This window comes from Glycine soja, chromosome 4 (genome assembly GCF_004193775.1).
Source record: "Glycine soja cultivar W05 chromosome 4, ASM419377v2, whole genome shotgun sequence".
NCBI classification, from domain to species: Eukaryota; Viridiplantae; Streptophyta; class Magnoliopsida; order Fabales; family Fabaceae; genus Glycine; species Glycine soja.
The window spans coordinates 43,454,722-43,471,772 of NC_041005.1; the positions used below are offsets into that span (position 1 = coordinate 43,454,722).

At 31.2% G+C, this 17,051-nt stretch overlaps 1 protein-coding gene across 2 annotated transcripts; it reads left to right on the top strand.

Moving 5' to 3' along the window:
* Positions 1-68: 68 nt before the first annotated feature.
* LOC114409773 lies at positions 69-3,052 on the top strand. Of its 2 annotated transcripts, none has more exons than XM_028373356.1 (4): positions 69-630; positions 733-846; positions 1,105-1,398; positions 2,325-3,052. In XM_028373356.1, the coding sequence occupies exons 1-4, from the start codon at positions 181-183 to the stop codon at positions 2,523-2,525; spliced, it is 1,059 nt and encodes a 352-aa protein (XP_028229157.1). In that variant the 5' UTR covers positions 69-180; the 3' UTR covers positions 2,526-3,052. The 2 variants fall into 2 exon arrangements, with proteins under 2 accessions (XP_028229157.1, XP_028229158.1); XM_028373357.1 differs by lacking the exon at positions 2,325-3,052 and adding an exon at positions 2,189-2,298.
* Positions 3,053-17,051: the final 13,999 nt, after the last annotated feature.

Here is a 17,051-nt window from a genome sequence, read left to right on the forward strand (position 1 = left end):
ATGATAGATATTTCATGGTATAATTCACTCTATTTTCATTTCATGGTAATTCACTCTGTTTTCATTTCTTTCCGCCTATCTAAACGATTCTAAAGCCTTCAACAAAAATATATTTGAAAATTTTTAATTGTTTGTCTGTAGTAGGAAACCTATATAAGAACCCAATTTCTGTTCCGAAAGATGAGTAAAAACAAAGAAGAGTCAAGCATGGTGGCAATTTCGCTTTACAGAGGGAACCTTCACCGGGTACCGGACGTGCCCCGTCGATGGCCCATGCCAGCCCCCAAAATCACTCTCAAAGACTTCAAATCCCTTCTCGCTCGTCGCTCCAAGGCACTTTCGCGCCTTCAAAACTCAAACCCTAACCCTACCCCTACCCCTCTCCCCAACGGTTCCCAAACCGAACCACCTCCCACCGTTACCGTTAATCACGGCGAAGGCCCTTCCACCACCGTCGCCCGTGAAGACGGATATCGCAAAGAAACGCCGCTCGTCGCCGTTAGTTCCGCCAAGAAACCGCTCGCTGGATCTGATTCAGAGAAACCGCAGCTCGATTCCAAGATTGACGAGGCTTCGGTGAAAAAACCATCCGACGGTGTCGCCGCTTCGGAGGAAAAGCAGACCGAGCCGGTAACCGGTTTTCGTGTTATCTGAATTGTGTATTGCTTTAAATCTCTTAAGTGATTCTTGCGTTTGGTGGTGATAGATTGCGTTGTTTGTTGTTTTGGCTAGGTCGCTGAGAATGTGGATCAGCTTAATGAAAAGAAGAAAAGGAAAAAGGAAATTGAGGAGAAGTTGCAAGGGTTGAATGATAATAAACATAACCTGGTGTTGGTGTTGAAGCAGGTAAATGATGGTTTGTCGTTGTTGAGAAATTCTAAATAGTATGAAACCAAGAAAACTTTATATTAATGTGTTGATCCATTGTGATTTCCTTCAGATATCAAATTTGTTTTTCAATTTTTAATAACTTGTTATGTTCAATGATAAAAAGTAAAAAGTCACTTGTCGTTCGTGCCTTTTTGTGCAGAGGATTTGGTATTAATTAGCGGTGTTGTTCCTTTGCATTTTGTGAATGATAGGTTTGGTTGTGTTGATTGGCAGATTCTGAATGCGGAGGAGGAGTTGAAGAGACGAAATAGTATGCAAGTAGTTGCAATGCATGGTCCTTCGGTCCCACTTCAAGGGGATGGAACAAATGATACTGGTTTGATGATTAGGCATATGCCCCCGAGGTTGGGATCCCAGGGAAATCTTGTTGCTGCTGATGTGGATGGTGGTGAAGGGGATGATTTTGCTAACTATACGATGCATTCTCGCCATGTGCTTCGGACAAGTAGTATGTCACCTTCTTCAGAGTCCCCACTGCGGAGGACCCCTAGCGTTCAACAGAATGTGGTAAGTGTGTTGGTTATTACTGTTAGTTCATGTTATTGATGTGTTTCGGTTTGTCTACTTGTCCTTTGGTTCCTAGCAAATAGTAGTTTGTTTGATGAAGTTATTGTGATGAATATATATGTGAATTATAGGGTGGATATAGGAGGGTGAACTATGGAAGGCTAGCTATTATGTGTGTTTGGATATCTAATGATGAACGAAATGAAGTTTAGTTACTATTCTTGTTTGGTTATTTTATTATGAAGTGGTTGAAAAAGAAGTGGTTTTGTGCATACCCCTTAATTGGAGGGCAAGAATTGGGTGGTGGAATGAATTGGAATGCATTCTATTCAATTTTAAACAATCCAACCAATAGAACCTAATATCATTCCATTTCACTTCATTCCATCAATCTAACTTAGGCTAACTAAACCCAAATTACTCACTGAACGTTAAATGCCTTGCATCTGATTTAGCCCCACTAGTTGCAGACTCAGTTCTGGAAAGGGTTGAATAAAGTACCAAAATATGTTGAATTTGTATTAATTGGAATTTACAGAGGCTAAATTGAACTTATGGTCTTGTTTCATTTACTTTGTTGTCTGTTACTTTTGATTGTTATGGTTCTAAGAACTAGCTTGTATTTGTAGAGTATGAACATACTTTTGCTGTTTTGTGTCATTGTCTAGGTTGCTTTCATGTCACTCGGCTTTACTTCAACCGTTCAATATACTCTTTCTCCTTTTTTGCTGGTTACTTAATAACTACCTTGATGCATGCATATAATCATATCTTTTTGAAAATGATATAGTGTATGCTGGTTTCAACTGAATATACAAGTAAAGGTCAAGCTGGAACCGTTAAATAGGATGTTACCTTGAGTTGCCTTGTTTTCTCATCATATACGAGATACATATTGATGCTTAGCTGTTACATTTTCTATGAAGATTTCACATCCTTCTCGGGCAAATATCGGGGCTGCTGGTAGTCCATCACGCTTTGCTCTCTCAGGTCATCAGGGAAATCCCGTAAACCTACCTTCAGTGTCTGTGTCAGGAACTAGTTACATTGCATCATCCCCTTCCCCAGCAGCATCTGGTGGCACTTCTGTTTTCAGAGACGCCCGTCAGCCAAGTCCATGGAAGTAGAAAAGCTTTCTTCTTCCTTTTGACAATATCGGTGTTCTGAGTCTGTTATCATTCTCAATTTCTGAACTCTAGTATGATGTACATAATTTTCTCAACGAGCAATGCTAGGAAGATCTCTACCTCTACTAAGAATTATATCCATATTTTTGTTTCTTCCACTTGAGGAGAAAAAAAGCTTGAAGGACTGCCTAGCATGAGCTATAGTGCCAAAGTCTGTCTTGCTGTTTTCTTAAGCAGGATTTCCAATTACAATACACATACCCTTTAAAAACATTGAAACATGTATGTTTTTCACTTGTCAGCGGGTTTAAGTTGTCATTAGGAACAATGCTGAAGTATCTAGGGATTGTACCTTTTATATACTTCCTAATTTAGAAATTGTTCTTAGCATCTGAGCTAAGTGTTCTCTTTCATCTTTTGGGCCGCTTTCTGTCAATACTCGGTGTTAATGGTTATTTTGGATCTGTCCAGCCTGTTTATGATTTCATGAAATATGCAGCAAAATGAGTTACTCTTGTTTTCTCTAATGGATACATGTTATATAATTGAATCATTAGTTAATTTCTTTTATTAAAACAAAACCCTCAAATGGTAATGCATTTCTGTTCTCATTAATTGTGAAAACATTCCTATGTAAGGGTGATTCAGAACTCTTTCTTGGTTTATTTGCATTTTTTTTCTATTTAGATTGTATTTTTTATTTTTATTTTTTAAGTTTTTTTCTAATATAATCAACTATTGAAAGATTAAACCCACTCAATTACTGATCAAAATTAAAACCACTCGATTAATTGAAAGTCAAATTGTACATAAATTTATAATAAAGACTAGTAGAAGTGTATTAGAATATTTTTTTATTATTAGAAAGAATAAATAGAATTGGTAAAAATAAAAAAAAATCAATAAAATCAAAATTCTTGCCGGCGACTATTTACTATTTTATTATTAATTAAATTCAGATGTAATGTAGGACATAATTCCTATGAGCTTTCTTTTATATCCCCCTACGCAGTTAGATACTTGTCACTTGGCGGTGGGGAATAAAAGGTGATATAAAAGTTTGTGTTATAAAGTTATGTGGGAATAAAAGGTATATAAAGTTTGTGTTGTTGTACTCTAAAAAGAAAGTTATCATACATCGATTCACAATGAAATGGGCTGCTTTGTGCAAAACCTCAAAAGTCTACCTAATGGTATAATTTATTATAGCACTGTTTAAGATAAATTCATTTTTAACATGATCTCACAACGTCAAAATTCTTTAATGTTTAGTGAAAAATTATGATAAACAATATCTACCTAAAGCTTCAATGTCCCACAAGAATATTGATTGTTACTTTCGTACCCTTTATTGTTGTTCTAGATCAGAATTTAGATATGGATCCCTACTACATTAGTTAGGCCCAAATTCACACTTCCATGCACCAAGAGTATGTTAATGTTGAGTTCTTAACCCACCCTCCTGGAAAGCCCCCTGGACTTTTCAAATAGGCTATTTCTATTTATACCTCCTATTGATAAATACACCTCCCTTTCCTTTTCTTCATTATATTTTTTTAGAATCATATGTGCCTAACCATCATCGAGTCCATTCTCAGGTTATTAAGGGGTAGTTTCCCCTTATCGCGGGTTAATATGTCCTCTGATATCTTTGCAACAATGGATAAGACTGATAGTGAAACAATTGACATTTTAAAATTTGTACTATTATAGTTAATAGGACTTGAATTTCACCATTGGATGGGTCCCAAACGTTGACCAAAGATTTCCATGTCAAGGTATTTTACTGATCAACAACTAGACAAGAAAGTACACAACCTTCCAACCTTAAGCTCTACTAAGTGAAAAAGGCTAAGTATAATCCGATCTCAACAGCCAAATTAGTTGTTGAGACGAAAGGGTGCACAACCTATCATGCTTGACATTAAGCTATCATCCTCTACTTTTATGTAGGAAGCTTAACAATCTCGCTGAATTCACATCTCACAATAGTTTGTATTGTAGAGGTATTAAGAGGCATAAGATCCTTAACAAGTACATATCTTCTTCTCACATCCTTCTTGGTTTAAGTACATATCTTCTTCTCACATGCTTCTTGTCTCTTACTTTAGCTCGACTTTGACTTAAGGAATTCTCAAGCTGAATATGATTTCACGCCTGAGATGTCTTCCTTCTTCTCCAACTCCCTTTTCCTCACCATAACCTCTTCAGCCTCAATGTGACATGTTGCCATCAAATGTATTTTCCCCAATAACTCTAGCCAATGATGCACCAAAGATTCACCAAATTGGTTGACGCGTAACCCCTTGATGAATGCAACCACAAATAACCTTTAATCTAGCTAGTGTACATGAATTGTAACTCATGTAAATCTAGCTAAGTCATCCCTTAATAACTTTTCCGCCTACTACTAGACGTTAAAGAGTTTTGACATTGTCAATGGCTTCTCCTTATTTGTTGTGGAATAAACGACAAACAATATCGAAAACTCATCAATTAAGGTGATAGAACGATAAGTGAGACCGTTAAATCATGTTAGAGTCATTCCAACCAAAGTGTTATCAAACACCTTACATTTAATGGCATTGCTTACACTACTAATTAACATTTGCACACAAAAAGTGGTCTAGTGTTGATAAAGATCCTTCATCTCGTGAAAAGAATCCATCTTCAATACCAAAAAATAGGGAAGGATTGAATATGCCTAGATCGCCTATCAAAATAGTTGAAAGTCACACAATGGTTTAGTTGGAGCTTTGCCCTCCAAATGCCTAGGATTATTGATCTAAGCCCTCAACGACTCTTAGAACTTGTGCAATCTCTTTCATTTTCACAACATATGATCTTTAGTGCTTCCTAGGATTTCTTTTTCTCTGCTTAACCTCCTCATTCTCCGGTCGTAACTCATTCACGATGATTGTGATTTGTGGCAGGGTTGGAGGATCAAGAGCCTAATTATGTAGTCCCATTTAGTGACGATTTCATAATCACCTAGTGTGTGTCACTACAAAGCTACAAGGGTGTGGGGGAATAGTTTCACCATAGTCACACGGTGGGTACTAAAATGTTTGGGTATAGGTTTCCTTAGGGCTTAAGGCCACATATCCAAAAGCATGTGAGTACGTAATTTGTGCTTCATAAGTGAACTCCCTAGGTTTATATGTGCATAACTAATATCCAGTCCACTCTCAAGTTTTTTTCAAGTGGTTTCTCTATATCGTAGGTTAACCATCCTTTAGTATCTTTGCACTAGTGGGTAAGATCATTAGTGAGGCATATGACATTTTAAAATTTGTATTGTTATAGCTAATAGAACTCACACTTCACCATTGGGGGCTTGGAAGCCGACTGAAGGATTCTATATTAAGGTATTTTACCAATTAATGACTAGATGAGAAGGTACACAACCCTCTAACCGCAAGCTCTAATGAGCAAAAAACTAAGTATAATCTAGTCTTAGCTACTAGATTGGTAACTGAGATGGGAGGATATTATAATAAACTTTATTCTCTATATCATTTCTACTTATTTTCTTTTCTCTCTCTTCTCTTTATAAAATATATTAAAACTTTACCTTATTATTGTTCCACTGCAATCATTCATTTATAGTATCATCCTTACATGAATTCTCAATAATAGAGAAAATGAAAAAGAAAAAATAGAAAATTACTATTTTTATTTTTTTCACTTTTCTTCTTTATTTAAAAAGATAGAAAATAATAATTTTTTTCTCTTTGTATCCAATCAAAGCTTAAACGTGAAACAATGCCTTAATCTTTTTTTATGGTAACTTGAATTTATAATAAAATACAAAAGTCAAGTTATATAATTATGATTCAAAAATGTTTTTTCTTTTACTTTTTATTCTATCCCCACATTCATATCTTTACCCTATATTTAGTAGAATTAAAAGAAAAAAGAAAAGGAAAAAAAATTGAGTTGAAGAGAAAATAAGAAAAAAAGAAAATTTAAGAGTTTGTTTAATTTCTTTTTCATTTTTTTTTGTTTTAGAAATTATTTCTAAAATAATTTAATGCTAGTGACACTCTCTATAATAACACTCTCTTTCATGCTACTCAACAATTAATTTTTCTTCTAAAATCTATTAAATTTTTAAAATTATTTCTAAAAAATACTTTTAAAAAAAATTAAAAACAAAAGTAACTGAAATAATTCTCTTCTTCTATTTTGTGATCCTAACTCAAAGTTGTGGTTCATATGGAGAGAAACTAAATGTGGTGAGGCATGAAGTTAATGCAAGTGCTTGTTTGTTTTTATTTAAAACCTTAGATGTTTAAATATGTTTTTATTCTCTTAAATTTAGATATTTTTATTTTTGTCCCTCAATTTTTTTTAAAAAAAATTGAAGAATGATTTTTTTTTATATAAATTTACTTTCTCTTTAACTAAAAGAAGATGCATCATCATCTAAACCTCAAATGGAGGACAGAGGAAAATTAGGCAAGTTTTTTTTAACTTGGTTCTTGAGACATCTATGATCTAACAGGGCAGTTGGCACGACACATAGATCTATCTTCATTTGGCAAGCTTATCTTCGAAGAACTTGTCCTATAAAAACAAGCTTTAATTTTTCTGCCGACGGCCACAAACACGGATCAAGATTGACGTTTGACAACCTTATCTTTGTAATTCAAGACATTTCACATACTCTGTTAGTTTTGAAGCTGATGTTCAATGCTTTGTGGACACCAATTAATGAACACGTAGCACAGACATAGTAGATTTTCTTTCTTTACATCTTGAAGAACCTCTTGATGAGAATTCTCAAACTGTTCATCTATCATAGGAAATAAGACCAAATAATCAGAAGATATCATATAACAAATGATATCAAACATACTTAATAAGACTCTCAAGTGGAGAATGATAAAGGCTCAAATGCACTACCAAAAATCTTAATTGTTGAACCAATCTTGGATTTATTTTGAAAGCGTTTTCAATAGAAAAAACTTTTGGCATTTTGCGAATATTTTGTGAGAATTTGTCTCTAGATTCCTTTTTGAACCAATCTCGAATTTATCAAAGTAATTTTTGTGACGTCTACCCTCATTAACCTATATCAAGCGATCTGTTTCTAATAAGTTTCACTTCATCTTTCCATTCATTGTTTGGATCTCCATTCACATGGGAATAATTAATAATCAAGTGTACATTATACATCCAATACGTGGCATGCTGCTATTTGTTATTGTACGAGTCTTTTAACTAAAACTAACATATTATTGGTGCGTAAATAATTAAAATATAAAATAAATCAAATTATATATTTTTAAATATAGTAGAGAACATCATGTAAAATAAAATATAGTAGAAAAGATTATGTAGTTTTAGCTTCACCAGGGCATGATCTAGCCCACGCTTTGTAATTTTCTTTTTGCTCGTGTTTTTTACTTCGTAATTTACCAAAAATATAGTAGATAAGACATTCTTATAAAAATTATTAAATTAATGAAGCATGAAAGAAAAATGTATTTATAATGATAAAATAATATATCTGTAAATAAATATAAAGTGTCGTTAAGGTAAATTATAAGAATATTGATAATTATAATACAATTCAAGTGGATATGCAGATGCATGTAAGAAAGGTGATTAAAGAACTTCCAGACTGAGAGATGAAAATACTGACATGTAGAAATAAGAATACTTACTGGAGATTTGTAAAGGTGACAATATTGAATTTAAGTACTAATTAATTGTGTGGTAAAATTTTTTCATTCTTATTCTTTTATTGCTTTTAGAATAATTTGATGTGGGATCAAGTTACTTCAAGAGAGTAGATTTAAAAGAATTATTTTTCATGTCCGTCCTTTATTTTTTTTAGGTTTAAATGTTTATAATTTTTTGATTTATAAATCACTTATTTTGATTGTATTTTTTAGTTTTAATTATTATATTTTTTTTATATTATGTATTAAGCTATTAATTTTATACTATATCTAAAAATATTTTTCAATCAATTTTAAAATAAAGTAAAAACAACATACATCAAACGTCATAATTTCATTACGTTAATTAGAATAACAATTAAAATATCTGTTAAAAATAATAGAATAAATAATGAAACTATTATGCATCATGTCAAAAATAAATCTCATGAGCAACCAAAAGTATTTCATAATAATTTTTTTCTACATTTATTTTTAATATGATTTTATAGTTATCGTGTATGTGAATTTAAAGAGGCAAATTTTATGGCCTAAATTAGTAAAAACAAAGTTTTAAAATTGTGTCCCAAAATAAAAAATGATTATAACTATTTTAAAATGACCATTTTTACTCATTTTAAAAATATAAAAGACTAAATTAATTTTTTTAAAAGGATAAATAACCAAACTTAATGCAATCAGAAACATAAAGCACTGGAAAAGTATTTTAGTCTTAAAATATATTCAAAATCTATAACTATTATAATAACAATAATCCATTTTGTTTATACATTTACTAATTTATTCTCAACTATTTTTTCCATTACTAACTATCCGGAAAAATAAAACAAAAAATAAAATAAAAATATTATTACTCTCAAAACATGGACAACATATTTAATTGTTATACTATTTCACGAACCTCAATTGCAAACAGTGAGGCACAAAGTGTTAGAATTCATTAATTATAGGGATTAGATATAATTTGGATTTAAATTGTAATTGATCCAAATCCCTATATATTTTTTCCTTTTATATTTGTGATTTTGTTTTGATATTTTGTCCTCAATAATCATGAAAAGATAATAGAAAGGATCATATATTTATTCACTGATTCATCTCAATGAAAATGACTAGATTCCATTTTCTTAACATGGTATCAAAGCCAGGTTGAGGGAATAAGGAAAAATCGTCCCTCACTGGGGACCGACGGTCCCCGGTGAGCCCTTTTGCTCGTTGTCTTTCTTCTATCATTCTTTTTCCAGGTTGTATCATTCAACTTGTTGCCCTTCTTCCGGCAAACTGTTTATGTTTTCCAGCAGCTTTTCCGGCGAGTGTTCTTATCCGGTGAACCATATTTCGCTATGCAGAAACTGACACTACTAGCACCATCGGACTCGTCTCTTCATCGTCGGTCAAGCCCACCTTTCTCCGGCGCCATCGGAGCTGCCACGTGCCACCACCTTCTCCGACCATCTTTTTTAATCTTTTCACGTTTTGTCAGATCTACTCATCTCCAATGCAATCTAGGTTCACCCACTACCACCATGGTGCTTGTCTTCCTTTGGTGAGTCTGAACATGTAGTCAGCCACCATTGTCGTCACTGAGGATTTCAATGTTTGACTGTTTTTGGCCTTTTTTACTTGCAAATTTCGTTTTTGTTGTTCTTTTTTTCTCTATCCCCCTGTTGAGTCTCCACCATTGGTTCTGAAGCTTCCAAACTCTTGGTTTTAAGAAAGTCAAAACTTGCTTTGAACCTTCTAAGGCTGATGTGTTTTCCAGCTCTCTTTTTCAAGCAATATTCCCTGACTTCGTCAACATCCTTGTGGAACTCCATTTCTATTATGTTTTTTTATTTATTAGTGAGAATAAATTTTCTTGTAACAAGCTGATTACTTAGTAAGTTTCAGCTTGAGGGGGAGTGTTGAAAATTAGAATTAATATTCTAATTCTAGTATTAATTACAGTTTATAAGGATATTATCTTTGATTTAGTAGAATCAAATATCCTCTATTTATATATAATTAATGTAATTATTCTGATATAATTTTTTTAACATAGTATCAGAGTCAACTCCAATTACCTCTCTTCTTTAGGAATTTGATATTAGCTTCTGAGTATGAAAATGGAGGATAGGTCAAATAAATCATATTCTGCTCCACATATGCAATATCTGTCTCCCATCCTTACACCTGACCGTCTTGATAGTACAAATTATACTGAATGTGCCCTAAATGCGGAGATCAAGATCAGAGGTCGTAGGCATTGGGGTTACACTCAATCCTTTGGGATTGATTACCAAGAAACATTTGCACTAGTTGCAAAGCTCAATATAGTGAGGGTGTTATTATAACTAGCAACAAATCAAGATTGGTCACTTCTTCAATTCGATGTAAAAAATATTTTTTTACATGGAGATTTAAAGGCCCTTAGTAATTTTCTTGAGAAGTTAGGCATGTGTGACATCCATGCACCAACTTGAAAAGGGGTGTTAGAATCCATTAATTGTAGAGATTATATATGATTTGGATTTAAATTGTAATTAATCCAAACTCCTATATATTTTCTCCTTTTTTATTTGTGATTTTGTTTTGATATTTTATCCTCAATAATCATGAAAAGATGGTAGAGAGGATCATGTATTTATTGACTGTTTCATATCAATGAAAATTATCAGATTCCATTTTCTTAACACGAAGTGCCTCATTTGTCTCTAATAATAATAATAAATCTATCTTATATCAATACCAATATCTTGAAGTACGTTAAAATAATAAATAAATATTATAAGTAATATAATAGTGAAAATAAAAAGTGTCATATAAAAATATCCATAAAGGAGTGAAAATAATATTATCTACCATTATTAATATATTACATGTAATAAAATGGTTAAATAAGAAAACCTTATTTAATGTATGAAAAAGTAAAACATAATAAAATCCTACTAGACGAGAAGCAATATATAAATTCTTACATTGTCTAGAAAAGGGTAAAATTCAACAAAAACTTTAAGAATAAAAGAAAAATAAAATATAAACTTTGAAGCTAGTGTTTTAAAAACTTGTTTGAAGTAGAGTCTTAAAGAATACTATAATTGATTACCAAACAATTTAAATTAGATTAAACAAGTTATTTAACTAGTAAATAATACTAAAAATTAACTAAAATGACATGTCAAACACAACTTTTAAATAATCACAAATTAAATCTTTAATTATCCGTGTATATAGTTGTATTATCCAAAATTTTGTTTTTAATTGATGTAAGACTTTAGCATTTACACTATTAATAAATCTATGAAACTGTTGAATTATATAGTTTTTCATTCCTAATAATAATATATTTAAATAGTTCTTTTTTATATATTTTGAACATATACATAATATTATTCTTAATACATATCAATATTGTATTAAATAACTTCAAATTGATGTAAAATTTATATATAATGTTGTATGATAATAATTCTCAACTAATGATAATTTTTAAAATAAATTATCTAATAAAAAATATTAAATGAAATAAAAAAATATACTAGCATTAACTTATCCTGTTATAACCATCAAGCGAACCTACATCCTAACACAGATATAAATCAATGCCATCGTTTCAATGAAATTATGCATACCAAACTTTGACGTTACATGGAAAGTTTCCATTTCACAAGGCATACGAGAAATACGAATGTCAAGGCAGCATGTGATGCTAGAATGAGCTGGCGGAAAAAAGTTGCGATCTTGACATTTCAATGGAAACAGTTTAATTCCAAATTCGAATTGATTTTAAGCACATTTATAAACCCAATTAAGATCAAAGAACTATCAAGAAGAATGAAACTCACACTCGGTCCCTCTCATATTGTCTACATATATTAATTTGAGACAAAAAGTTAACTTGCAATTGCATCACGTGAAACTAACTAGTAAATCCGTATTTGGGCATTGCATGCAGAAACTTTCTCGGCTTTAGTTAGTTTTCTTGGCTGATTATCACTTTTTGATCAAACAAGTTAGGCAATGGCGAGTGTTGGTTTTGTGAGTGAAAAATTTTGGTCATTTGAGGGATAATGAGTGGGTAATGGTGTACGTACCATATTATTGTGACAGGAAACTAATCCTCTTCAACTATATACGTGTGAACTTTTGACGATGAGAGAGAGGGGTAGTCTTTGTCACTGCCAACAAAACATGAATTGAGCTTTGGTAACTTTTGACGCATCAAACTAAATACAATACACACACATAAAGAAGGGACCAAATGGGGCATTATTTTAGGAAGAAATGTTTGTCACCGTACCTATAATGTAGGTCATACAACTTTTACCTCTTGTTTGAAACGTGTTACTCGTATTATTATGGGAGGATTATATATACTTACAAAACATATATACAAAAAACGGTTGACAATTAATTGACATGCGGTGATCATATGAATGATAATATATATACACTATTACAAAAAGGTGATTTAACATCGTTGAATATAAGTCGGTTATAAAAAATCGATGTGGTAAAGCTTGCAGTGGCAATTTTAAAATTAATACTAAACTTTATAAAGCGTTAACGACGGTCAAGCCCAAACCGCCTTAGATATAAATGTTATGAAGGCGGTTTTTTCATAAAACCACCTTTGTTTGTAAGCCTATTACTACGTTTCTTCAAAAACCGCCTTTGTCTCATTTATAATTACTAATTTTTACTTTTTATTCTTTGGAATTCACGTGCATGCCTTTCCATCTTCTGTCTCGCCCTTCACCCTAGCTGTGACCTCCGCACATCTCACTCGCACCCTTCATCCTGCCATGACCTCTGCAGTTTACCACAACCTCCGTTGTGACCTTCGAAACTTGTCGCAAGCTCATTGTGGACATTCCCTCTAAAGCCACCATCGCTGCTTTCACAAACCCCCTTCACACTCTTAGGTAAGGTGCCCTTCGGTCACATCACTTCTTCATTCACCTTTTTTCCCTTTTAACAAAGGTTTTCTTTTTTTGTTATTCTAGGTTTACCACTTTCTTGTCCCACACTCAAAATCAAACCCCAGAAATTGATTTATCTAACGAAGAAAGCAAAAGACGTTTGTTTAATCAGTTCATTTCTTTCTTTCTTCTTCTTCATTTTTTTTAGCTTTACCCTTTTTGATTTCTATGGCGAAATTTTTATTTTTTTAATGTTGTGTAGTTTGTTCTAATTTCTCCACAGGCTATTATATAGAAGCAACCAGCGAGGGTTCCTGGAACTAGATTTGGTCCTCGGAAAATGGGTTGAGGACAGCATTCACTCCTTGGATGAAATTCTGATTAAGGCTCTCGTTCATGTTCTCGACATGGTAATTTATTCATATTATCATGAATTTTTGCAACCTTCAACTTCTAACTTGTTTCGCTTTATATTTGATTATCCTCTGTGTTGCATGTCCTCTTCATATTCGCATGAATTCCAGCCCTTTTGCAAGTGCATTCTCAATATCTAAATAAATATCTATGACATTATCCTTGGAAGCGGACACCATGAAGGTGACTGAGAAGTGTAGCTTTGGGGTAGTTTTGTTGGAGCTAGTTACTGGGAGGTCACCTGTTCAACCTTTGGAACAAGGTGGTGATTTAGTGACTTGTGTGAGAAGAGCAATTCACGCATAAGAATCTTCCATTGGATGAGGATGATGGCATTTCTTCCAAAGGTTAGAAAAGTTAAGTGTTCATAATCATACTTTCTTTTAGTGGAATGAAACTATTTCATATTATTAGTTCCAAGGCATGTGTTCACCTACTAGTAATTTTTATCTGGTTGTTTGGGTAGCTAGCTCATCTATATATAGTTTCATCTTCCCATGATTTATAAAAAATCAATTTTGGTGAGGCCATAATACGTGTTTTTTAATTACTAGCAGTACAAATTATGCAACTGAAAAAGTTCATTTATGGTGGGACAGCTTGAGATACCTATGACATTATCCTTGGAAGCGGTGACAACAATTTTGGGGTGACATTTTACATCGGTTGTAGTCACAAACGATGTAGAATGGTGGTCATTCTACATCGGTTGTTATAAAAACCGATGTAGAATGCTTGTAGAAATATCGCTTTCTAAGACAGGTTAGAAACACGACCGAGGTTGAATGAGCCTAATTCTACATCGGTTCGAGGGCACAACCGATGCAGAATGGCCAGGATTCTAAGACGGGTGTGCTTCGAGACCCGTCTTCGAACCCAACCCATTCTAAGGCGGTTCATCAACCGATGTAGAAAGACAACGGAGTTTCAACATCATCGACTACAATGACGCGTGACAACCGATGTAGAAAGGTGATTTCAACCGATGTAGAATGCATAATTTGTAGTAGTGATACCATTATTATGTTTTAAAAGAATATATAGTTATAGCTAGGATGAAACATGAAGCAGAATGTTTGTAAGCTCTAGCGAGTGCGTGCCATGCTCTTTTTCTTTTCTTTTCTAGTTTATATTCAGCAACTAAAACTCATAAGAGCACAAATAAAAATAAATAAGATATTTAAAGGGATACTATATATGTTGTAAAAAAAGGGATAATATTTATTCATTTATTTATTAAACTACAATTTAAGCGACGTTCAAAAGAGATGGAATAATACTAAATAAAAAAGAGATGGGATAAGGTATACTTTTTGGGCTTGCAATTTTTTTTAATTTGTATCTCCATTTATTTTTCTTTAGTTTCAATTTGATTTTATTTTTATCAAGTATGATAGTTCAAGAAAATTGACTTTTTTTTCGTCGATCAATTTAAATACATTACATATATGCTTTTAGGGGACACTTCTAGAAAATAAATTAATGATAGGTTAAAATATTAAAAGACAAGGTCATGTAATTTTTTTAAGTAGTTATGTGTTATATATATATATATATATGAGAGAGAGAGAAGAGAGATCTTATAGTGTGTGTACAAGTAAGAATGATTCTCATTTTAAGAAAGTGAGAATTTTAAATTTAGACCCTACAACACAATACACAAATGATTAAAATTAAAAGTTATTTAATAATAATTATATAATTACTTAAAAATATTATGTGCATTTTTTAATTTTAACTTTCCAACTAAGATTTGATGATCTATATTTATAGTTGTGATTTCTTACAATAAAAATTATTCTTATTTGATATGCTATCATGCACACACACATATGCATATGAGTGGAAATCAAGTTAAGGCAAAACTAACTCATGCAGTGTTACTCTATTTCATAATTATTTGTAACTATCCAATCATTCAACTGTTGAATATTTTTATGTTAAGTCAATTTTCAATTATCACTTATACTAAATTTTAGATAAATCAAACATATGTAGTTAGGTAATCTTATCATCAATGTTTACTTATATTTTAGAAAAGTATATTAAATGTTAATTTAATTTTTAAATAAAATAATTTTTGAACTTTATAAGAATTTATATACTTAATTTATTCAATAAGAACTTTTAATTCAATGGTTAGATAATTTAAATTTATATATATACAAAAGGTTATTGAATAAAATAACTCTATCAAAAGTTATTTTCTGAATAACTTTATCTCCTCCCCTCCTCTTTGTATATATGCTAATTAATTTATGAACAAATGAGAAAGAAAGTGAATGGTAAAAGCTCCTAATTGAAGAGCTATTGATACAATTAACAAGTATCAAGATAGTATAATAGAAATATAAGTATCATGTAAAAAGAAGAAGAAATATAAGTATATACACATGTATTTATTTTAACCATCCAACATAATTAACTAATTAAGTTAATCATAGCGAACTAATTATTTGAGCTATTAGAGTTAACTTACTCCTTTATTACTATATAAGAGACTGATTTTTTTTATAATAAAAATGATTTTCCATATACATGAAATGCGATCAAATTTCTAATCACAAACATAAAAAATACAATTATCTATAATTATCAAACATTATATACATGTTTGGTTTCACTTGTTACCTTTTGCAACATAAGTTACAGGAAAAAAAAATCCGAATTTTGTAACTTTTATGTTAATTCTCCAATTTGACGTGATCTTATTATCAATCGATACGATTACTCTGTTTGAAAGGACTGAAAGTGAAAGAAAAGAAAACACATATAAGAATATCTTTTCCTTTTATTTGGTTGAAGAGAAAAAAAATCTTAAGAAAAGTTGACTTCAAGATATAAAATTATAATTTTTTTTCTTTTCTACCAAACATGGCACAAATGTTAGATACATTAAAATATATGTTAAATTATAATTTTGATCTCTTATAATTTTAAGTCTATAATTTTAATTTTTTATTTCTAAATCAAGACATTTAGTACTTTTTATTTATCAGAATAAATAATTTTGGTCCTTATGTGTTGATTGACAGTTAGTTGACCATCCAAAATCAAACGTTAACTTTTAATGTGACATATTGATATTGACCTGTCATTTATTGAAGCTTTTGACTTGATATGTGGTAAGGAATTAAATAAAGTAAAAAATAAAGAAGTTAGTAACCTTTTATTTAAAGACAAAACAATAAATAATTGAAACACTTAATTTGTTTAATTAATTTTATAAATATTATTTTACATGTATTATTAATCAAGACTTTTTTTTGAATTATAAAAATTTATAAATTAAAATAAAAATATTTTATATTTAAATATATTTAATATGTAATTTTACATGTATTTTTTTATTACAAAATTTATTTTAATATACATTAATAATTATTATATATAAAAATGTGCTCTTATTTTATTATAAGTTTTAAAAAGTTACATAAACTAATACATAGATTATTTAAAATATTATTTGTGTAATTTATAAAAATTATGTAAATTTAAAATAATATTTAAATAACTTATTC

Coding starts and splice junctions, on each gene's coding strand:
- LOC114409773 (XM_028373356.1), top strand. CDS start 181: ATGAGTAAAAACAAAGAAGAGTCAAGCATGGTGGCAATTTCGCTTTAC. Junction 631..732: donor AGGAAAAGCAGACCGAGCCG/GTAACCGGTTTT, acceptor TGTTTTGGCTAG/GTCGCTGAGAATGTGGATCA. Junction 1,399..2,324: donor CTAGCGTTCAACAGAATGTG/GTAAGTGTGTTG, acceptor TTTTCTATGAAG/ATTTCACATCCTTCTCGGGC.